The sequence below is a fragment of the Thunnus albacares genome, chromosome 20, assembly GCF_914725855.1.
Source record: "Thunnus albacares chromosome 20, fThuAlb1.1, whole genome shotgun sequence".
Classification (NCBI taxonomy): Eukaryota; Metazoa; Chordata; class Actinopteri; order Scombriformes; family Scombridae; genus Thunnus; species Thunnus albacares.
The window spans coordinates 3811344-3836237 of NC_058125.1; the positions used below are offsets into that span (position 1 = coordinate 3811344).

General features: G+C 39.4%; 1 protein-coding gene across 4 annotated transcripts in view; it reads right to left on the minus strand.

Annotated features, from left to right (window-relative positions):
• The window catches only part of LOC122971167 (caskin-2-like), a 65748-nt gene that overhangs the window by 32311 nt on the left and 8543 nt on the right, over positions 1 to 24894 (minus strand). For all 4 annotated transcript variants that reach the window (XM_044337692.1, XM_044337690.1, XM_044337693.1 and 1 more), the window contains exon 3: positions 3336 to 3387. In XM_044337692.1, the coding sequence (XP_044193627.1) occupies positions 3336 to 3387 (52 nt within the window). The remainder of the gene's footprint in view (positions 1 to 3335; positions 3388 to 24894) is intronic.

Below are 24894 nucleotides of genomic sequence, written 5' to 3' on the forward strand. Positions count from 1 at the left end.
ACGATATCCTGAAATTCATCTACATTTTTCAAAGATTAAACTTTTCACTCAAATTGTTAAGCTGACATTATCTTTTTTAATGAAAAAATTAGCATTATATTTGAAACAAATGCAAAACAGGAGTATCTTGACTAGTGGTCTCACTTTATGTTTGCATGTTCTCCCTGTGCCTGCATGAGTTCTCTCCAGGTGCTCCAGGTTCCTCCCAAAGACTAAGAACACCCAGTTTAGGTTAATTGGTGACTCTAAATTGCGCGCAGGTGTGAATCACCCCTATGATTAACTGGTGTACCCCGCCTCTCACCCACTGTCAGCTAAGATCGGCTCCAGCTCACCTGCAACCCTCTAGGGGATAAGTGGTATAGAAAAAGAATGAATGAATGAATGAATGGATGGATGAATGGATGAATGGATGAATGGATAAATGAATGAATGAATGAATGGATGGATGGATAGATGGATAATATCTACATATCTTAGTCCAAGATCAAAATAAAACCTTATTAAATCCATTGATCCATAATAAGGGTGAAGGCCAGAAAATTCATTAAATCAAGAGCAGAAATTACTGAATTGAGAGCACTATTAGCATTATTTTCTCCATGGCCCTTCCTGGGCTCTGTAGGTTCCAGCTCATTGTAAACTGAATATTTTGGGGTTTTGGTTAATCAGACAAAACAAGACATTTGAAGACATCATCCTGGGCTCCTGGAAACTGTGTTTTTACTATTTTCTTACATTTTACAGAGCAAACTATGAATTATTTAATCAAGAAAATTATTGACAGACTAATCAATAATGAAACTAATCATTAGCTGCAGCTTCAATTAAGTTTGAAAAAGCTCTGTTTGGGAATTAGCATATGAGGAAGCTTACATTCCAGCAACCCCACTAAACTCATCATGTGATGCTATTAAGTGCATGTTTAAGACCTTTTTAAAGGTCATTTTACAACGAGTCAGCCAGACACCAACTCACGGAGTTAATTAGCCAGCTAGCTAGAGCTGAAAAAATCTGCTAGTGACAACCGTTATTTAAGCCAGCAAAATCCATGGTCGCTGGCTAGAAATGAGAAACCTGCCTTTGTCTACCTGTGTCTGACATCAAGGATCCATTGTTTCATTACTGAGCATTTCAAGTGATAAGCATATATACTGTGTTAGAAAAACTTGATCGGTGTAGCAGCAGTAACTAATGGGGGCGGGGCTGACTGAAGGGTCCTTTAGATTTACTGTAACTCTTTCAAATAGAGACTAGACAACAATTGTTGTTTTTTTGTTTTTATGACATGCACTTTGTTTAGTCTTCCCTCTTTTCCAATCAGATGCAGTTTTTGTGGTATCTATCAAAGTGGGCCATCTGGCATTCAAAGAATCCCATTCTACAAGCCGCTGTGTGTGTGTGTTCATGCGTTAGCCTACATGCAATGTGTGTGTGTGTGAGTTGACATAGGCCTGCTGCGTGTGTCTACATGCGGGGTCATTGTAGTGGGTGGGAGGTGATACACAATAGGGGTGTTGAAATTAAACATGTCCGTCTGTGAGGGAGTGTGTGTGTGTGTGAATGGTACAGAGAAGGGGGTAAGTGATATATGAGATCAGTGCAGAGAGAGTGCAGAGGGGAGAGGAAGGTGAGTAAACAGTCACTTGTCAATGAGTCAACACCATCAGAGAGAGAGAGAGATTCAGACAGTGTGTGTGTGTGTGTGTGTGTGTGTGTGTGTGTGTTTAAGAAAGTGGTTGGAGCAGGTGACTCAGGATATGGACAAGTAGACGGATGGATAAGTGTGTGCATATTTGTGTGTTGCTGAGGAGCATTGAGGCCTAAACAAAGACACAGATAAGATAAGCCACTTCACAGACTGGAGATCCTTCAGATTTCATATCTACACACACTGACATCTAAACTTTTTTCATCTCTAACTTGTCTTGCCGCACAGACACCAAGAGTTTGTATCACAAAGTGAGTTCAGCTTAGTCAGGCTCTGTTTGGGTTACTTAGCTTCACTATATCTAACATTGATGATCCTGGAGCTGGTTATCCTCTGGCTCTGTTCACTCGTTAGGAGCGTGTGAAAATGAAAGAGATGAAACTCTTAATTACAAAAAAATTAGATTAAGAGCAGAGTGATTCATTTGAGATAAGATGAAGCTCATGCTAACCACAGGGGAATTAGGTAATTGCGGTAAAGATATACTGTATATAATATAGTCACAACTTCAATTAGAATAGAAATAATGCAATGACAAAGCACTACTGTTAAACTTAGGCTAAGTATATAAATAAGTGTGTGAATTGCCATATTAAATTCAACCAGTAATTTCAGCATGTTCAGTATTCCTAAGTGAGCGGGAAAAGGAAATGGATTATGACACTGACTTTTATGGTGTGTTTATACATGATGAACAAACTTTTATATACAGGCAATACATAAAAGAAATAAGCTTATTCTCTTTTATCCCAGCCAGGAGGTGATAAACCTAGCTTAGCATAAAAACTGGCTTCACGCTAAGTGAAAGTATACGCCCCTAAAACTCACTACTTAACATTTTACTTTTCATTTAGTGAACATTAGAAGTGTTGAAAGGCATTTTTCAACTTTGGACAGTGCACAGCTAGCTGTTTCCCTCTGCTTCCAGGCTTTATGCTAAGCTAGGCTCACCATATCCTGACTCCAGCTCCACGTAACAAACAGACATGAGACTTACATCTTCTCATGTCTGGGACACATTTCATGAGGTGGGATGGGATATTTTACTTCAAGGTTGCAACTAACAACTATTTTTATGATCAATTAATCTGCTGATTATTTTCTCAACAGTGTCTAGAGTCCAAGATGACATCATCATGTCTTGTTTTTGTCCGACCACCAATTTACTGCAAGACACAAAAAAGCAGCACATTCTCACATTTGAGAAGCTGAAACCATCAAATTTTGCGACATTTTCACTTGAAAAACAACAAATGATTAATTAACTATCAAAATTGTTAATTTTCTGTCAATCAACTTATAGATTAATCAACTAATTGTGGCAGTTGTATTATTTACTTCACAATAAAGTGCATGAGTTGTCACATCCTGGGTTCTAACTACACAAACTCAAGAACTTTCATTTTCTTCTTCTGTAATAGTGAGACAATGGCTCAACTGTTTGTCTGTACAAGTGTGAGAGTAATGAGTCATACTGTGAAGACAAAGACAAACAGCAGACAGTCACAGGTAGGGAATGTGCTTCTTTTTTTTTAATCCCACATGTCAATCAAGACATAGCGACTCTTCCATTGCATTCTTCTGACTCAACTTCATGCCTGACACACATACACACTCCTCTTACCCGTCTGAGTCTTGGTAGTTGATGTTCAGTCTCTTGGTGGAGCCCAGTAACTCTGGAAAAAGACAGAGATAGAGAAAGAGAGAAAAGGATGGGGGGGCGGGGAGGGAGTGAATGGAAAAGACCATTAGTATTTAGTGACATATTTGTCTTTTCATCAGAGCTCTCCACAAATCCCTCCATCCCTGCAGGGCCCTGTGTGTGTGTGTGTGTATGTGTGTGTTTTTTTTTCCCCCAGCACTTCTTCCCGTCATCACTCCTTCCCTCAAACAACCTGACAGTCTCGACAGGATGGAGAGCTTTCCTCACCTCCTGGTGCCTCACCCTTCCCTTCCCTGTCTCACACCCTCACGGCAGCCAAATGATTCATAAACAAATGATTTTGCCTCGCAGAAATGTACCATTCCACCTCATTTACACTACTATCTTATCATGGCTCTTTGGAATTGAGAGTGACAACCATGAAAACACAAGCCTGCCAGGATAAAACATACATTTATGTCTTTTTCCACAGCAGCACTCGGTGCAAAAATAGCATAAGTCATACCAAGTTAGCAAGACTGAACAAGTTTTTTCACTCACCTTGCATCAGACAGACTGCTACTTGTCCCATGTTTTACTCATTCACTCTGTACTCCATGAGAGAACATACTATAACTTTCTCATTCATGCTCTTTCACTAGTCCTCCTTCAGTGTGTGGTGTCACAATAGCAAAAATGAACAAAAATACAGTGGAGAGTTGAATTTTTTTCTGTATTCTCTTCAAATACTTGAAAATTGTTTTTCTCAGTTGCTCAAATTTAATCCCAGTTGACTAAACTGGTTAACAAACCGGTCCCAGCAGTGACATAATGGAAATATTTTCCTTGGGAACCTCGAGAGACAGCTACAAAACTATCCAATGTTCACAATGGAAGCATACTGTAGTCATTTTTGTTATCTAAGGTATCAACGCTGAAACTCCTTCATTGTGACGATACTACTTTCCTCTGGTTCAACATGCATAATCCTTTTTTGTCTAGGAATCATCCAACTCCAATCAAATCTGGCCATCATACCGAAAAGCTCTGCATCATCCTAAATGATATCAAACTAGACTTCCATCTTCAAATATGCATCTACCTCTATCTGCAGCCTCTAATGAGGGCAGGAAAGTCTCCTCACACAGCTAAATATCCTTGGACGTCCTACAGCAGAGTTCTACTGTAAAGGCCCCACTGTCCACCAAGACCCACACAGGAACCAGACTGCCAAGGCCTCTGAATACAGAGCCATTCATCGCAGTCAATCTCCCTCACTGTTTTCTCCCACTTAGGTGTGGAAAATCACATAAGCGTGGGGAACGGACAGAGATAGGAAGAGATATGGAGTTAGAGTTAGTAGTGTAGCAGGAACAGTAAAGAGATTGAAGTGTCCGATTTAATAGCCTACTTCGGAGTTGCGTCCATATTGGACAGTTCCGTATCTCATAATTTATATTCAGTTCCATGGCAGAAAGTAGTGTGCCCTTTATGTAGTGGAGGAAAAATGAGAGGGGTAGATGACTGTGTAGCGAATGCAGATAAGATTCACCTTTTTACTAACTGAAGGAGAGTGATTATATGCACATCGTGTAGGTGCAAGCCTATCAGAAAACAGCATCAATGAAAAAAGGTAGCACTTGCAAACTTACTCCAAGCCAAAAAGTTTAATAATGACAATGTTTTGATCCTACTTGGATCTTTGTGAGGTCAGAATGTATGAAAAATGTAAACCAACTTACATCTTATATATAAACAGTATCAGATGATATATATGAGATGTATGTGTTATATTTTGAAGTATAGCTTTTGTATTACTGCTTTTTTCTATGTACTTTATTGAATTGTTAATTGTTTTTGGATGTTTATCACCCTGGGAGGTTTAGATGGTTAACCACACCTGCCATCATACAGCTTGTCAGCCTATTGGTGTTCATGATGTATAAATATGGGTGTGGTTTACATTTTTCAAACATTCTGACCTGACGAAGATCCAAGTAGGATCAAGCCAAATGTCCGATGCCAAAACGGGTGACATTGAACATAGTTCGTGCATAAATTGAACATTAATCTGTGTTCTTGTCGCCTGATGGTACCACCATTAGAGATACTGGGATACTCTAACGAAAGCCAATACTGTTAGCACTGCTGACAGTGCAATACACCTACAGTATATCCTGACCAGTGAAATGATTGTGATATTAAGGTAAATGTAGTTTTTGCAGCTAACCAGGTAGAGCAAGACACTAATAAAGCCAGGGTTAAATATTAATGCAAAGGAATACATTTAGTGCAAATTTGATTTATGATAACAGACAATTCCAATATTTGAAACATGTGAAAGTTCATAACAGCTTGGTTCATAACCACTTGGGTTTTTGTAATTTTGGTCATTATTTTTATCAGTTAGGATAAGACTGCAATGACCAAAGTAATTGCTGAGACAATGGGGCATGAGCAGTCAGAGTGGTTGTAAATAAACCAGCAGTTTCGTCAGGTTATCTAAACTACTTTATTTGGAGGTAAAATTGAGGGTGAGTACACATGAAGTGCTGGTAATAATCCAGAGTTTCAATGGAAATTCTGAGCAGTGTGCAATTTGTAAGATATTGGAATAATCCTTCATAGAAATGTATGAATGAAACCGAATGGGAAGAATAATGGATTATATAATCAAAAGGGAATGCTTAACAGCAGCAGTGATAGCAAAAACAAGAGGAATAGAGGAATATGAATCAATTTGTGAATTCATGGAATATAATTGGGTTCCCACTAGAGCACTGATTAAATATTCAATTATTTCTTTCTCTCTGGTTTATTAATGTTATTTTCAAGCTCAGAAAAGTCATAAAGGGAAAATATTCTGATTTCCACTGCAGTTGAGTAGACTATGCATTAAAAATACATAAAATCCTCAAAAAAAAAAAAAAAAGCATGAATTCATTGATATTCCTGACTATCCCAAAATTTACACTTCTAAAATTCCACAATATTCAAGGAACTTCATACAGAATTTCTTCCACTTCTTCTGGAGCTCAGTGGATAAAGAAGGCCTTTTTATTTCCATGGTTAGGAGATCAATTTCCACTGGAGCCGGCCGTTTTACAAATGCACACATTCACAGCCCTGCAGGGGGGCTGTGGGGGGGGGAATTCTCCACCAAATGGCAAATAATAAAGTGCACAAACTGGCTACAGTCATGCTTACAGTCATATTTGATTTTTATCATTTACATGCTGGTCTGAACACAGTAGAGCTTGAGCTTCTACAGACTCAAATGCATAAAAAACAAGAGTCTGAAGGCACAAAAAGGCACATTGATAATGAGACAGATAGAGGGGCTGGGCGTTGGGCGGCTTGCCAAAACGGGGTCTAAACTGTCCCAGCGGTATGGAGAGAACAAGGCCTTTCAGGAGTTCTAGTTACAACATGAGCCGACATTCCTCACATAGCACACCCACCATGCTATCCTACTCGCTGGCTGTCTCTCGGACTATGTGTCCACTAAACTGTCAGCTCCCTTTTCTCTCCTCTGCTTTCTATCCTCTCCCTCCTTCCCCTTTTTCTTCGCATAAGTGATAGGGGGCTCGATTACATTGCCAGCATGTTGACTCTCTGTGTGTGTGTGTGTGTGTGTGTGTGTGTGTGCTCCTACCCCTCACCCCTAGTAGCTGGTGATAACAGATGTGTAGTAAATCTCAAGCATTGTGTTTTCTTTCAGAGACGGAAATTACAGGGTTTGCTCCCCTGCTCAAAGCTGATGTCCATGGAAAGAAAAATGACTGAATGCTAAGAGTCGTAGAGCTGTCAGTGTGGAATCCCTCTATTGTTTTCTATGGTTGCAACAAACAAAGCGCAAAAAAAATCATGTGATGCTTTGTTTTGATAACCTTATCAGATGCACAAGCAGCCTCTGTGATTAATTTCACAGAGGCAACGCTCTGAACTGCTGTTGTTATGCTCCCTCTGCACCTTTTTCATAACAGCTGAGGCATCCTGGACAGAAGAAAGGGATCTTGGAGCTTTGATGTGGAGAACATTAGTTCACTGAGGAGCGAGGGAACGTTCAAAAGTGGAAGGAAATAAAGAGAGGAGGAGAAGTCGTGGGGAGGGAGGGGGGAATGAATCTATTCAGGTGAGATGAGGGGAATGCTTTTTTAGTATGTGTGTGTGTGTGTGTGTGTGTGTCAGGTGAGTAAACAAGAAAACATGCAAAGGATTTTATGAAACACTCGCTGCGAGATCAGACAGGAGTGCAAGTAGCACCTCTTCAGAGTAAGAACAGAGAGTTTGGGGGAAAAAAAAGCAAGAAATTGTAAATAAAAAATAAACTAACAACAAAAAAGGCCAGCTTGCTCGCTTTTGTCTCCTTCAACGAGATTGCAGCTGGCAGAGGCGTCTGTTGCTTTGGTTTGCATGGCTGCAAAACTCATTTAAAAATGTCTTTGATCATGGTCCACGCATATAAAAGACTGGAAGGAATATACACAAAAATGAGGATAAAGTAATCACATTAATGTTAGTCTTTAAAGGCACACTTTACTGTCTGTTCAGTGGGGTTTTTTTCCAACCAAAAATTATCAAAGGCAAGACACGTTAAAGGATCACTTCACCCAAATTACAGAAAAACATATTTTCTTGTTTACCTTGGATTGTATCTAGCCATGTAGATATTGTAGTTTTATTTACCCCGGTTTTGAGATATCTGCTTTTGAGATCTTTCCTAGGAAGCATTTCTTTGTCAGAAAGTAGTTCCAATGAAAACTGTTTACAGCATTGTCTGTGGATTATCTCAAATACATGGCTACTGTTTTGGGAAAGACATGTTGCTGCTGATGAAAGACAGATATCTTTAAATGTTGACAAAAATAAAACCAAAACTATTATCATGGCTAGGCACTACTGGAGCTACAGCGAGTGAGAGTCTGTTTTTTAATGTAATTTGGTTGAACAGACCCTTTAAAGCTGCATTAATCTGTCTTTTTTTGGCCATTAGGGGGCAGTACTCCACAACAACTTTCTGGCCATCTGACAAATGTAAATCCAATATTCACCCCCTTTTAGCTCTGTTTTGGTCTCCATCGGCCGCTTATATATCTGGTTCCTTCCACAATATTTGGTTCCGTTATCTGCGATTTGGTGCTGGGAGGGTAGTTTACAGTTGGTTGGTTTATCACTGAAAACAGTCTACTGCTACTGGAAACAAAGTTGAGGAGTGGCGAGACTGAACCAAAACAGTAAAACCAAAACAATGAACAGAAAGAGGCTTAAACACAGTAAACTGAGAGGAGTCCAATGATAATTCCTTCTTAATTCCTATATATTCAGATATAAATACTGATTAGTGCAGCTTTAAAGATGTAATATTGGTGAGTCCAGGTTTCTCAGGACATGGCAGACCTGCAACATCTCAGTTAACGAGGATAAAAACTGTTTTCTGCTTCGGCAACACTCTGTGGCTCAGGCTGATATAATACCTATATCTTCATATGAAAGTCTGGTCTAGTGTGACTCAAATGTTGCTTGGAACACAAATCTAGTCGACTTTTGCTTGCAAAAATTAGCCCTTTTCACTCTGAGCATATCTGAGGTGCCTCGTCTTATAGTATCTTTCTTTTGCCTCATTTTGCAGCTGTGCAGCTAATTAGCTATCTAGCTGCTAACTGATGTTAGCGGTGAATGTTTGTTTGGTGGCTCATTCAACAGACAAGACGCGTGTTCATGTTTGTAAGTTATCAAGTTTTGATGATGTGGACGTAGGCTATTGTTTCATTCACTACCATGTTTAAAAGAGGAAGGTATCATGCCTCATACTGCAATTTAATTTAACAATTGAGTATTGAATATTTCATATATTTGAAGATTTTAATTAAACATTGGACATCTTGAATGTTGTTTTCATTTAAGACCATGGGCAAAAGTTCCATGCTGCAAGTGTTTTACAGAATATATGGAAAGCAAAGTTTTAATGTCTCCCCCCCTTTTTTTTTCTTTTTTTTTTTTTTTTTTGCAGAACTGAAAAATGATCCGATCCGTGACTCAAATTCGTGATACGATCCGAACCGTGAGTTTTGTGATCCGTTGCACCCCTAGAAATAACAGTGGTTACTATCAGGCTAGGCTCTTTGGAATTGTGTTAAAGTTTTGCCTCTCGGTCTGCAAAAATATTCCTTGGAGTTAAACCACAGGGAATTCAAACCCACCTCTACCCACACCAGCTTCTCATTAACAAAAGCAGAAAAGGACACTTGATTCAGGAGTTGTGGGTTGGGACGAACCCCCGCGCCACGATGAGCAGGGAGGTATCCAGCATACAAACAGCACAGCCACAGAGGCCTGGGGCGAAACCAAAATACAGAGGAGTGAAGAAGGGGGGGGTAATTTAAGGTCATCATCTGTCTGTGGCGATAAACAGTTTGTGGTCAGGTAAGGACCTCATCAAGGAAAACACTTATCTGGGAAACACATCCATCTAACTGCACTGATTACTGAGAGGGTAAACACAGTCCCTCAAACCAAACCACCGAGGCAAAGCGGGGACTTGGCTTCACTCCAGCTTTCCCACAGAATTCCTAATAAGGCTCCAAAAACATGATTAGGAATGTACTTCTATCTGCATGCAACACACAGTTTTTTTGTTTATTATAAACAGAAACATGTGTTTATTAATACCTACAAATCATTTAAAAATTAGTGCATGATCCATGAAAAACTAATGCCTGTAACATTAAATTAACTTTATAATCCCCGCTAACAATGTCTCCAGCTTGGCTCCTCGTCCTTGGCAGGTGGTGAGGTAGTGACCAAATCCCTGTAGGAGTGTATGTGTGTGTGTACGAGGAGTGTAAAACAATGTGATTAAACTTAGATGATAAGTCTAACCAAATGGGAGCCATCACCCAGCTCTGTGTAGCAAGGAGGACAGGGAGACAGATATTGCCTGTGTCAGTTTGTACTACTGCTGCTGCTGCTGCTGCTACGGCTTTCCAGAGAAAAGAGAAGAGTCCCTACAGCTTCAAAAATAACTCCACTTTTAGCAAAGAATTACTTATTGGTGTATCTGCAGGTTTCAGAACCAAAAACCTAAAAAGCTGGTGAAACCAGGATAATTCCTGTTATGGTTAGTCGAATTTTACACTGGATACAGGACGCTGGATACAAAAATGGAGTAAATGACTAGAGAGACTGAACTTATTAAACCTTGATTGGGCAAATTGTCAATTGGTTTCAGGTCATCACAGTTTAAAGTCTACAAATATCAAAGCCTGAGGGCTGAATATAAAACGTCAAAGAGCAAATCATGGTTATTTACAGCGATGCAGTGTTTTATCTTTTGAAGGAAAAGTTCAATATTCTCATTCACTTTCACACAAGGTGCACAGGTGGGTGTTTCATTCAAATGAGGCAGCACAAAGCAGGTTGTCAACAGTTTGGTAGAAAGTGAGTTTTTCAAGGTTGCTCTGAGAATAGACGTCTTAAAATCACGTCTGATTGTAGAACAAAGTTATTCCACTGCCAATTTTGGTCAAATAGTTGACAAGAAAAAACTAAATACTTGAGAGAAAAAGCACAATAAAGATCTCCAACTCATAGATGCATTTCAATCGGCATTAGAAAATGAAAGTTTCATATGATTAATATGTGATTATCAGTTAGCTGCTTTAAGGCTCTCCTTCAGTTCATTGAATCCCTGCAGAGGTATGTTGATACATCTGCAGCTTCAAATTGAGAAGTTCAGCAATGCAGCACATTGCAGCATTGTGCCATCACGCACAGCCATCCACTGTGTTAACCTTCATTAAATCAGGTGTAAATCACACCAGGCTGCTCAAAAACACACGCTTCTGCTGGTCTGCCAGTCAGATCGGTCGGCTATAACTCGGCATTCCACCAGAATCACTGCCGCCAATCAAACTTTCGTAGGAAAAAAATTGCATTTCATGTTTTATTCTAACATGCATTACAATGCATTTCAAGAATACAGCCCTGTATGCGTTCAGGGACAAACATCCAGTTATATTTGAACCCGACAAATATGTTGACGTCGTTGTAATGCCAGCTCATGTGTGTGGTTATCCATGGCTGCTATCTGCATCACTGTATGAAGTTGAGATCTTTCTGATATCATTTAAAACTCTTTGCAAAGTTGTTTCAAAGTTAAGTTTAACCTTCCATACAATACTGTAACATTATGTCCTCAATCAGGTTCCAGTTGAATGTGGACTTTAATGTAATGTCACTGTCAAATAAGCTTTGGAGAAAGATCTGATTGTCAGGTGTAATCAGCTGTAATCCTGTTAAGTCATAGAACCACAATCTGATATGTGATGCATGTTAATGCTGGCGGGTAAATGGAGGCCTGTAAACTGCCTGCAGAGACAAATAAGCCCTAAAGCAAGATCAGCATCAGTCTTCAAATAGATGAGTGAGCAGCCGCCAAATGTGGTTTCCTGACAGAGCGCTACCTGCAACAGAACACGTTTTGCTTTACCTCCGGTTGCACAGGTAGACAATAAGTACTTGTTGTACACAGACTGCCCGTGGCAATAAACTGGTTTGCTTCCTTGTATGAATGTTAGTGTGTTTTTGACAATGTGCCTGAATAAATAAACAGTCATAAAAATGTAGCGTTGTCTGTGTGCATGTACGGTTGATGGAGTTTCCTAACACTACAAATGCTAGGAAAGACAGGACAGTATAAACTGTGCACACCACACACCCGAGGGCATACACATACACCAAATTTGCAAAGTGACACACTTTAGCTTCATCAATTCTTCATCAATTACTTCATCGCTGCATCACTTGCCTGTAAGAATAAAAGCTGCAACTGGGTCTTGAGAAAAACCCTCAACATCAAAACAGCTCTGGGCCGTATTATCCAATAAATCTGCTCCATTGTTAAAAATGTAGAGACTAATCTCCCGTGGTGCCGCTGGCAACTAGGTCAGACACATTCAATATTCGTTGACACTGAGCCAGAGTGGAAATAAAACAGATGATGTGTTGTGTTGCAGTGTATCAGTGTGTGCATGCGAATCAGTGTTGCTACATCTGTATACTTCTTCATAAACAGCAGGAGATTAGAACAGGCGTAAACACACCTGCAGGTTTCACATTACATAACATGTCTCAACCCTGCACCTTAGGGACAAAACACTTTACATACCATTCAAATCATCTGTTTACTCTACTTACCCAACTCGCTGCAGAGCCCCTCCTTTATTTCCATGAACTTCGACAACTTAGACACATGATTTAGTTTACTACCTCAAAATATTGGTCTTGGGGGAATGAAATAGCTGGTTGTCCATATTTATCATATGCCTAGGGTTGGGGAATATATATATAACATAACATATTTATAACAAGGTAGTCATCCCTTTAATAAAAAACATTTCCTACAATGGGCAACTATGCAAAGTGCTTCCAAAGAGGCTACATATGTCCTGCAAATGACCCTGACAGCTATACAAATCAGAGCAGCCAGAGATGGCCACACTCAAAATAGAGGTACAGGATGGTATTTCTGTACTGCAAAGTACTTTTCCACTTATGTGCCAATAAAGCGCCATGATGGGCTCTCATGAGACCAATTTATCACATCTTGATCCAACCTAAAGGTTGGAGTTGCAATGATTAGTCAATTAATTGACTGAAAGTTATTTACAGCAACAATTTTTACAGCTTATTAAACAATTAAATCCATTTTTCAAGCAAAAACACTAATAATTTGATTGTTCCAGTTGGTCAAATGTGAGCTTGCTGCTTTTCTTGGTTTCACGTTATAGTAAACTGATTTTGTGGGTTTGGACTGTTTGTTGGACAAAACAACACATTTGATAACATGACTCGTGCTTTAGGATATTGTGATGCATATTCTGTTTTCAAATGTTTTATAGACCAAAAAATTGATTGAGAAAATAATTAGCAGATTAGTATTGGTACACTTCCAGTGAATTAATTCTAGTTAATTTCTAGTGTAATGAATTTTAGTCAGTGCACACAGGTTATATGAACATACATAAAAAAAAATGTAATTTGAGGCAAGCATACAATTCATCATTAAGAATAAATTTCCCAATAATAAATAAATATTAACTCGAGTTATAACTGAGCTTTTCTTTCAAGGAAATTATTGACAAATTGCATTAAAATTGTTATTTCCAGGAAACCTCCTAGGACATGATTGGAAAATTATTTGGAAATTACAGAATCATAAAATAAAGTGTTACCAAGGTAAAAACAAAAATCATGAATGGGGCACTGCCCCAACAACAAGCATTTATAGTTCAAAAGAGGTACAACAGACCTTTGTCACAGCAGACATTTTGATTTGTCATAGTAGGAAAAGCACAGGTGTTACTGATAACATTAACAATGGCTCTATTACATTAACTGCCCTGAAACTGGATAATCTGAATGGAATGCAGTCCATACAATTGATTAATGTTATCAATTACACCTGTGTTTTTCATGCAGTGACATGTCAAAATGTCTGCTTTGAAAAAGGTCAATGTTACTCTACTTCTTACCAAGAGCGTTACCAACAAAACACATGATCACATGTTTAGGAGAAACATAACTCTAATATTACTACTAATATTTTACATGACTTCAAGAACCTAAAATTATCCAAATCATGTACCCATGAGAGCAACAATACTCCGTCCCCATCCATTTGAGTCGAATGAGACATTATCCTTGCGGTACTTTCTTTTTGCTGTGTGTAGTGGTGAGAAATTACAGAAACCAATCCCTTTCCTAGAACCACAGCTATTACAACGGAGGACTGGGGTGTCATCATAAACTGTAAAAAAAAAAAAAAAAAAAAAAAAAAAAAAAAAGGCGTCATCCATTGGTTTGTGGACTCCCATTTTGACCATCACCATCTTGGATTTTTTGAGCCAGAAGTGACCATATATGGACAAGAGGGTGGAGCTAACCCTAATGCTAGCTGCTAGCTTGGTTAGCACTGTGCATCCGTAATTCACATTAATTGGCTAATGCTAATGCTAATTTTGGCTAGCAGCAAAACAGGCTTAAAATGGAAAAACTGAACAGCTGACTCTTTAGAGGGTCTTTTAGTACAACCCAACACTAAACAAGACACTGTAATGGTGTAAAATAGCAACAACTACACCTATACTCCTATTCTAATCTGGGGTTACAATACATAATGTATGTAATCAACATTGTTGCCGTGGTAGCAACTTGTCAATCTCAAGGTAGCCACGCCCTAAAGCATCTTGTTTACTCTAAATGGAAACATAATTTACAAAATGAACATCATGCTTTATTGAACAAGACTTGAAACTAGCGATTGTGACCAGACACACTAGGAAAATGTTTACTGAGGTAATAAATCATAGACTTCTATACAATCTGACTTTTGGAGCTAATGGAGTTGTCCCCTGCTAGCCATTAGAAAGAATGCAGGATTAAGGCACTTCCGCATTGGCTTCACTTTTCAGACCCGGAGCTTGCTGCTAGGGTGTAAAAAGAGGAAATATGATACAGGTTCATGACGAGATGACCTGCTTAGAAAAATTTGTGTTTTTGTTGCACAGCTTATGCTTGCTCATCACCATCTGCTCTTTGATGCTGTGGAATTGTCTACGGTGTCTGCTGAATGCAGCAGTTTACCACTTTCTGTTTCTTTTTTAATATCATTTTTCAAAGCCAGGATTTTTCCATCACACTAATGATAGTGGTTTCCCTGCCAAGTGACTTATTTTGAATTTGGGTTACAGTCTCTAAAATTAAGTTACACTGAAGTCAGTCACTTGCTGCATTTTGATCGGTTCACTAAAGATGTGGGTTGTTTAGCTCAGTTTATCAGACTCATTCTCATGTCCAGTGCTATTTGCACAGAGCAGAAACATTCTGATTCAGTCAGGGGTGTTAAGTTTTTCCAACAGACTTCTAGTGCTGCTTGAAGTTCTGCTATCTCACCAAATATTAGTTTGTTCACATTTTGAAATAGTGAAAGTAGCAAAGCCTCACAGCCATTTCAGATTATGCTGCTGAGGTCAGAAAACAAACAATAAAATTGATTGAGCACTGGCTACTTTACTCAGTGAGCCCCTCCAGCTAGTTAGTCAACTGTCATGTAATTATTGGACTTATGCCAAACACCAGTATGAGGTCACACGCGTACATGGATGGAAAAGTCATTACATTTCTCATTTAGCCTAAGAGGTAAGGATCAATACACATAATACATAATGTGGAAATTCTGGTAGATGAGACACCAAAACAAGTCACTTAAATGTTCATTTAGTCCCAGGCCAGCTGCATTACAATATGCACTGTTAGTCTAATCAAAGACAAAAACCTGTACAGGGAGTAATAGCTTGACGATACCACATCCAACCCTATCAACACAACACACAAACCCAACACAATGATGCCATTTTCCCAGCCCACTCCAAGTTTAGGGCTGGGTATTGAACCTCAATAATTCTTTGGTACTGTGTAGCAGAGGGGTTTTCCAGCTGAAATGATCAGACAGACTGATTCTAGGTTTGACCTACTGGATACACAAAATATTTCTACAACTACAAAACATTTTTACACTTATATTTCTGAGGATTTTTTTTTACAAGTTCACACATTCAGATACATTATTGCAATGTTTTTCACATGCACAAAAAAGGTGATATACAACTTAAGGCTGTGAAATTATTTGTGAATATCATTTCAAAAGCTCAAAAATATTAATGACTCTATTTGCTTCCATATATATTATATTGTGTTAAAATACTTCAGTATCCTCACCAGCTGATGATCAATGTAACAAAAAGCATTGTTCTTGTATTGCAGTGTAGAGCTGGTTTGTCTTGTATTACAAGTGTGATAAAAGAAAACAAAAACATAAAATTAGATTTTTATTTCATTATAACCATGTTTATCTGCTTAGCTTACATCCTTGGCTCTATTGTTTGTATTGTCAAACAATATGCTTCACTTATAACATTACAAGAGAAAGGCTTTTGAGATGAGGACTAACCAATATGTGTGGCGAATGAAATACTATCTTGGATTACAAGTTTGGCTGGGGTTACTGGAGTGTAAATTTCCCCAAATCCAATAAAAAGCAGCTCAAAGCCACTATTAGCTTAAACTCTCATATAGAAGCATGCAGGAACAGCTTCCACACAGAGGGGAAATACTACACAGTGGATGTGCTTGTCAAGAACGTCTCTTCTAACCTGTAATCTGACAAAATAACGTAGTATCAAACGTTGCTGGCCTTGGACATAATGCTGGGATTGTAGTAAAATAGTTAACCAATCATGCTAACGTTTGCAGCTCCCTTTAGAGCAGACAAACACACCATTCCTTACATTTCCACAATTGTACTTTTGGTTTTGCAGATAGTAAAAAACAAACACATTTCAAACTCTTTATGTACCTGAGTATCAGTGTTAATACAGCCCTGTGTACACCACTTCAACATGCTGAAAAATCCAAAGCTAGATAGGCCTGCTGTGTCAGGTTACTGTTGCTAAGCTATGATTGGCCAGTTGCTCAGTTACTTTAGTAAGTTCAGTGTTATTAGAAGTGATGGAACTGATGGCCAGAGCTACAAAAATAAAACCTAAGCTGTAACAAAACATACTTTTCCTCTGTTCCTATCTGGAAGCCTAAAGGCACCTCAACTCCTGTCAGAAACACAAAACATGCATCCACATACTGTGAAGCAAGATGATGACAATTGCAAGAAGGTTGCACTGAAAATCTAAATGCAGCTCCATCTGTGAAGCAATATCTGATGCCACTTATTCTTCCCATGTCACAGGTTTGCCTAAGATAGATCCGCACTGATCAGTTAACCTAAATATTATCCGAGGCACTTCTCATTACCGTGAATAGTATCTTATTCTGAGGCACAGTGGCTTATCAAACAACTACAAAGCCGGCTGATATGAACAGCTACCGGAGATGGTGATTTCTATTCGCTTCCAATTCAGGCTAAGAGACAGGAAGAATCGGGGGATGAAATGAAGTTATTAAAAAAAAAAAATCTGCGTGATAACGTAGAAGATCAAAGCCGAGACAGCAACCTCTACAAAAACAGCATCCTGCTGATTCTCATTACCGCTACCAGATACTGATACAACCCAATTCCCATTTGGGAGACACGCTCCTTACCCACACACACATATATACACGTTCATGTCAATACACAACTACCAGACCTCCCTGTCAGACAATCACATTATCCTTGTCTGTACACGCACAAAAACAATTCCACCAACTCAGAACACTCCGCCTACAGATATGTTTTTTTTTTTTGCTGTTGTTCCTTTTATTTCTTATCACCGAGTAAAATCCAAACACATGTATACAGTTGCAGGGCATGTAGAGGCAAGGCAGGAAGCAGTGACAGCGTACCTTGCAGTCTGAATGCTACACTCATGCACCTGCCTGAATGAAGGCTTGTGTTTTTTAGAAACGAGAGAAAAGAATGGAGCTAAATGAGGATGAGTGCCAGACCCAACTATGTACAGCCTGGAGCGAGTAATAAAAGGCTAGTTATGTTAGATTAAATGACACTGTCTATTACAACCACACGCACATACACTACTTAATTCCTTTGGTAGATTCCACAACAATCCCAGACAAGCTACCCCATCTGTCAGGGGAGGAAAGGGGTCAGGATTAATGTGTGTGTGTGTGTGTGTGTGTGTGTGTGTGTGTGTGTGTATCTGCTACAGTGCAAGAGTAGGTGAACTAGAAAGCCCTTCACACACTACTTGGCTGCTACCCAACTGTCTGGCTTCAGTACAAGACTGATTAGCCCAGTTAGCCGGTTAGCTGAGGGGGGGCGGGGTGGGGGGGGGGGGGCTAACTACAACTACCTGCTGCTACAGACAATCGAAACAATTCAAACGAGATGAGACAAAAATCTGAGGAGTTGAAGGAGAATAAATGTTTGGACATGGACAGTTTATAGACAACACTTTAATTCACACAAACACACACTCACGGACACACTTCTTCTTACGTACTCTTAAATCTAACAGACTTCTAATCTGACACTAGGCCAGATGGGTTATCCCTGATTCAAGGTATGGGAATGAAGGAAGGAGGAGGCTAAGATAAAGGATGAGGGAGGTGGAGGTAGTGGAGGTAGGGGTTGAAGAACGAGTCGTTGTTGATCAAAGTAAGAAAGTAAGGAAGAGCCCCATATTAAAGGATATAGCTGACAATTTTCTATATTTTTCTTATTGTTTAAGATCCCCTGAAGACATATTGTAAGATGTATATGAAGTACTCTACTATAAATAATAATTTGTCTGATGTTTTTTTCCACAAAAAAAGTAAAATGATCTTGTTAAAATCCTTAAAATGACATCTACTCCTTCTTCCTCATTAAAAATCCCAGAATCTATATGATGTATATTATGCAAATATATTTCATTTCAGAACTGCTGGACACACTGTAAAGTCCATTCTCAGTGTTTGTGCATTGGAGGCTTCAAGTTTCCACATCACACTCGTGTTATTGAATATTGGACCATGACTGGCTTCCAAACTATTTTTGATGTCATAAATCATGCTCGTAGGCCCACTGCTTAAAGTCTGATTTTTTTAATGAGCACAGAGAAACTTTCTACTTTAAGCAGATGAATGTGAAAACAAACTGCACATACATCATTCTGCACACTGAAGCTCAAACATCCAACTGAAGGAACAAGAACAAAAAGATATTTTTGAATGGCGGGGGACTTAAACAAATCTCAAACCAACAATGAACTCATCCTACTTTCAGGTATTGTGTGTGTATCCAAAGTCTGATATATTGTTTTCCTCCCGGATTCATCCCTGAAGATAGTGGTTGCTTGTTTAGAAACGGCTCCAAAGGCTTTTACATTTACATTGCTTCGCTAGCTTGTTGTGCTACATTTCACAACCTTTTGACTTTGTACTACATTATAAATAGTACAAAGTCAGACTGGGATTACTTAAAAATATGTGATGACTATTTGTTTTGGCAGTTTCCCAGGACGCCGAAAAGCCCATTTCATTGTGACTTTACATGAACACAAAGAGGAGTACACATGAATGAAATAAAGATGATAAATGATCATAAAATGATATTTAAAAGTGTAGATAATCACATTTCAAAGGTATATCTGTGTAACAAAGACTCGGATAGAGAAAGTCTTACAGTGAACAGCACTTAGTTTGCTAAAGAAACTTTGTAAGTATAACTTATTGTAGAAACATCCTACATAATTAATCATTAAAAAAGTCCACCAGTATGGATTGTGAATTTCTGCTTTTGAAGTGTGAGCAGAATTCTTGAGCGAGTTCCCAGTGGGAACCCCCAATTTACTGCAATGAGTTCCAGTGCTAATCTGATCTGAGGTTTTGAGATTGCTCTGCTATGAAGTGGAAGCAAGTCATCTCATTCCACGAAATATATGTAGACGACAACAAAACAACACCCTTTCTTGAATATAACTCGACCTTTACTTCACCCGTAGCTGAAAGGTCTGAGTTTAAACAATTACTGGACTGACTGACAGAGAATGAAAAGGCAACTATCATTTGTTGATCGTTGAGGTCATCTTTCAAGTAAAAAATGTTTGCTGGTTCCAGCTTCTCAAGCACAGGGATTTTCTGCTTTTCTATGATGTTTTGTAGTAAATTGATCTCGCACCCGCTGGACTCAAGACGCTGTGTTTCACATTCATAAAACTAGAGTTAATACGGCAACTGACTTCAAAGCAAAGTAGAGTGTTTTGCTATTTATATATGTAGATTGCTGTGTACTACTGTGGTGCCACCACCCCCTTCTACTCATTTGCATGTCCCCATAGTGATTCATAATGCCTCAATGCTGTTAACCCTCCAGAAAGGCGCTACTTCTAGTTTAACAGCAGGTGGTTCAAGTTCAATGTAATTACTGATAATTGGAAAAAAATGGCTGTCCTTAAAAAAAATAACAAAAAACATTTTGTTAGAACTACCTCACATACTTTTATTTTTGTCGACCTCCCAAACCTGCTTAAATTGGTTTGATTTGACAAGGTTGATCATTAATGAGACTGGTTTTCACTAGCATTCACCTGGGATTGATCTTAATGTAGTGATGTGACTCTGATGTGCTAATCAGAGCTAACTTTATGAATCAATCCGGCAGACTTTACCATGGCTTACAGCTGTTACCTGTGTGTTTGGTGAAATAGTGTCTGAGACTTGTGAGGATCTGACTCATCAATTACGTCTAGATCAAATGGCCAACACAATAGATGTTCAGATATGATCTTTTGCCTTTGTGTCATCTCTGTTTGTCCATCTTAGAATTACCCAAAGGCCGTGTATTTACCACGACAGAAGAGAGGGATGGGCCATGGGTTAAGATGAAAGCAAGCATGTGTTGCAACAAAAGACGTTGTAATCATGATGGCCTTTGAAGAACCTCTAGTCTCTAATGGTCTTCATTCAAGGAGGGGTAACAACACCCACTTCAGTTCACTCCAGTCAAGAGTATGTGAGAGAGGGGGGGGGGGGGGCGTTTAAGGCAAGATGACTTTACGAGTCAAGCTGTCACACTAAATGCAGCGCTATGTGAGTCTGCAGCCCTCTGTGTAACCACCGTATCTATCTACAATGAGCCCACCTGACATGTCAGCTTGCAACAGCTAAGCAAAAAAAAAAGAGGGAGGCTGTGATAAGTCCACTTAAGTTGACTGAGCACCCGACCTGATGTCAGCAGATGGCTGATCGGAGAAGAAACCTCCCATCTCAGCTCCCTGTCCATCAGTCAGCCTTGTTGCCACTGCTAATCCCCTCAGGACGCTGCAAGTCTCCTCTGCCACCTCCCAGCCAGCTTTACCATCAGGGCCCCTACATCTCACAAGAGCTACTGCTGGGACAACATCAACAACAGATTTACAACGGGGGGGGGGGCTGATATTTTGAGCTGATATTTCAGATTTGTAACCATTTTCATGGTGACGTTTTTCTCTAAAACACTATCCTTGGTGGGATAGAAGCCTCTAAAACATCATGAAGGCTAGGAGTAGGGCTGCAACTGACAATTATTTTAATTATTAATTGATCTGACAATTATTTTCATGATGAATTATTTAGTCTATGAAATGTCAGAAGTAGTGAAAAATGCCCACTTTCTCTGAGTCCAAGCTAACTTTTTAAAATGTCTTGTTTTGTCCCATCAAAAACCCAAAGATGTTCAATATCTAGTGATCTAAAACATAAATGGAGTAAATCCTCAAATATGAGACACCAGGACCAACAACTTTTTGACTGAAAAGATACTGAAATTATATAGTCAATTATAAATATAGTTGTAGATTGTTTTTCAATCGATTAATCAACTAAGCATTGCCACTCTGACTAGGGGTGTGCCATATGATACTGTTCATGATAATACCATTAGAAATTATATAAATGATGTTGCAATGTAAGTAGAACTGCAACTAAGGATTATTTACAACATCAATTATTATTTTATATTATTCTTCGTGCATAATCAATTAATGTTCTGGTCTATGAAATGTCCACAGCGAAAAAAGCTCTTCTTCTTGTTTTGTCTGACCAAAAGTGGAAAACCCAATAAGTGTCAGTTTACTTTAATATGTAGAAAAAACAGCAGCAAATCCTCACTATTAAGAAGTTGGAACCATAGGATTTTTGGCATTTTTTACCAAATTTTTTTTACCAAATTCTACTAATTGGTTAATGGACTGATCTTTTCAGCTCTGACTATAATGTTTGAGGCTGAAAAGGAGACAAGCAGGGGTGGAAAGAGATAAGTGTTTTGTTGTTATTCAGCAGTGGGGGGAACTAGGAGGCCTTAGTTTTGTTAAGAGTTTGTTTACAAAAATGCTACATTGCTAAAAATGACTATAATTTAGAGAATGCTTCCTCTCCCACAACATACTGAGATAAATCTTTTCATCAGCAATCTGAAACATTTGAAAAATAAACAAAAGGAAGGAACAGGAAGCAGCCTGCGCTACCCTTACATACCTCACTCCCTCTGCTCTGAATAAATACTTTCAGTTTATCCTTTGCCCCAGTGTTGTATGGTGCATATTACCACCCCTATATGTGAGGTGCTGTTATGTTATCCTACACCTAGTGTGTCAGTCTTGTATTATGTAACTGTCACACTTCCAAACACCCCCAACATGTGCACACACACACACACACACACAGAGAGTCAGTCCACTTCAGCTGCGTCCCGTGCATCCAGCCGGACCAGCTGACCAGACGCCCCCCCACCAACACTTTGTATTTCTTTGTCCACCACATGCTTGGTCACTCCCTGACCCCTGAGTCCCCCCCCCCCCCCCCAATCACTCCCTCCGGCTACAGATTTCAGTCTATGCGCAGGTGCCTCCCTCTTCCATCTGCACCCAGCCTGTGGCTTAGCCTGCGGGCTTGGGAATGTCCAGCATGTCAGCCTGACACCACCATAACAGCTTAAAAAGCACCTGACCTCTCCAGAGGCTCTGCACTTATGGATACTTTCTGTTTGTTATCAGAGTCATTTAAACTCACGAGGAAGTCTAAAAAAAGGCTTTGTACATTGTGAACAATTATAATTTTGTGTTCTTACAAAACTGTACAAAACTGTTGGAACAAACAACATACTGAATAGTTTTGAGTCTTGTGAGTCAGTGGGACAAAAATGTGAAGATAAACCTGTAAGTGGCAATGTAGCTCAATGTAGCTGGTCGTTATAGTGACGCCACATGAAACTGGCGTGACATCATCTTCAACGCAAAACACACAGGATATCGAAGGGATGGTGTTCTTGATTCTCGGTATGTGGCTGTTTGTCACAGCAAGGAGACAAATTTTGTTTCAGAAGAGGCTGAAGGCAGGAAGACAAAAAACAGGAGACTTTTGTGTTTTGAGTAGTCCAGTGGGTAAAAAAAAGGCAGCCATGGTGGCTTGGCTATTCAAAAATGGCGGGTTTGTGCAGGGTGCCTCGTGTTGCGTAAGTGATGATTCTAGTGACGATTCTCTCTGACCAATCAGTGGTCTGCAGTGTTTTCATGTCACCTTTTAGAATCAGCTCAGCTCAGCTTGCTTGGAACCTCGACAGAGGTGATACCAAAAAATTACCAGCTACTATCCACAACTTTTGCCCATGGAAAACCAGAAAAGAACAGTTCCAAGCAAGTAGAGTTGAGTTGAGCCGTACCATGCAGTGGAAAAGCGGCATAAGCATGTTGAAGTTAGCATTTAGCTAGCATCATTGAGAAGAGCCTCACAGAGTCGTAAACATGGCTGTAGTCACTTAGTCTTGTTGTTACCATGTAGTCCAATAGCAATAATAAAGTAATTTTATAGTGATTTCGACACCTAAAGAGTCGACTAGTATCGAGACAAGGTCTGCTGGTTATCCAAAGTTTTTCCCATATCCATCCACTGTTTTATAGGAAGGAAAAATAATGAGGCTGCAATATAAAAGGAAAAGGAAATACTCTTAAAAATACTTTTGATTTTAAATGAATTAAAGAGTTTATGGTAAGAGTTTAAATGGTAAGTAAGTAAGTCAAATAAATAATCTAGCAGTAGTACACTGCACAACTCTATTTTGGTTTGGTTGTCAAACCTTTCAATGTAGGTCACTACCAACCAATCAATCAGCCCTTATTGACAGGGCTGCTCTGTAAATGGGAGACAGTGGAGGTCATTTGTTGCCTGATATCAGACAGAACTGTCAACTTGTTATACTCCGTTTCCATCTTCAGTCTGACATTAGCCCCTTTTACATAGCCTGTTCAAGGCGGGAATGCAGCTCCTTTATTCCACTATTCTGTATAAAAGGTACAGACATGGAGTTGGGCAGCAGAGTAAGCCGGCTACGGTGGTAGTCACAGAGCCAGATCAACATCTATGTAAAAGGGACAGCTGGCACAGCAGGACAGGGAGCTGATGCTGTTGTGTTACACGCCACTACTCTGAATCCAGAATGTCAGCATGCTATGTAAAAGCACAAACGTGGTACAGTGTAAAAGAGCAAAGGCGGCTTAATGACAGATCTTCTTTATGGCTATAATGTTGGATCTCTGTATAAAAGAGCCTATTGCCTCCAATCTAACTGATTTCCATGAGGGAGGGGAATTCGATTCAATCACCATTAAACGCTCCAGCTGGTGGTAACGTGGTGGGTGACGTATTGCGACTTGAGCGGTGCTTGGTTTTGGCTTCTCCATTTTCAATATGGCGGCCGGGTCACAAACTTCCTCATATTACAGCCAAACAGTACACTAAAATATGTTTCCGACAACATTTGAGGTGAGAAATCGGCGATGCAGTAACAGAATCTTGATTCATATTTGATCAGCACTGCCTAGTTTTACTCCTCCTTGGTTCTGGTGTACAGCTTGACAACAGCGTTATTCCCGCCCATGGCACTTATTGGCTAATCGTTAATCCCCCCGCGGCGCTCATTGGATCAATCATTTTTTTCAGCCAATAAACCACTGTTTCATGTCATGACACCAGACCAACAGAATTAGTCAACTCGATGGAGCGGGTGGAT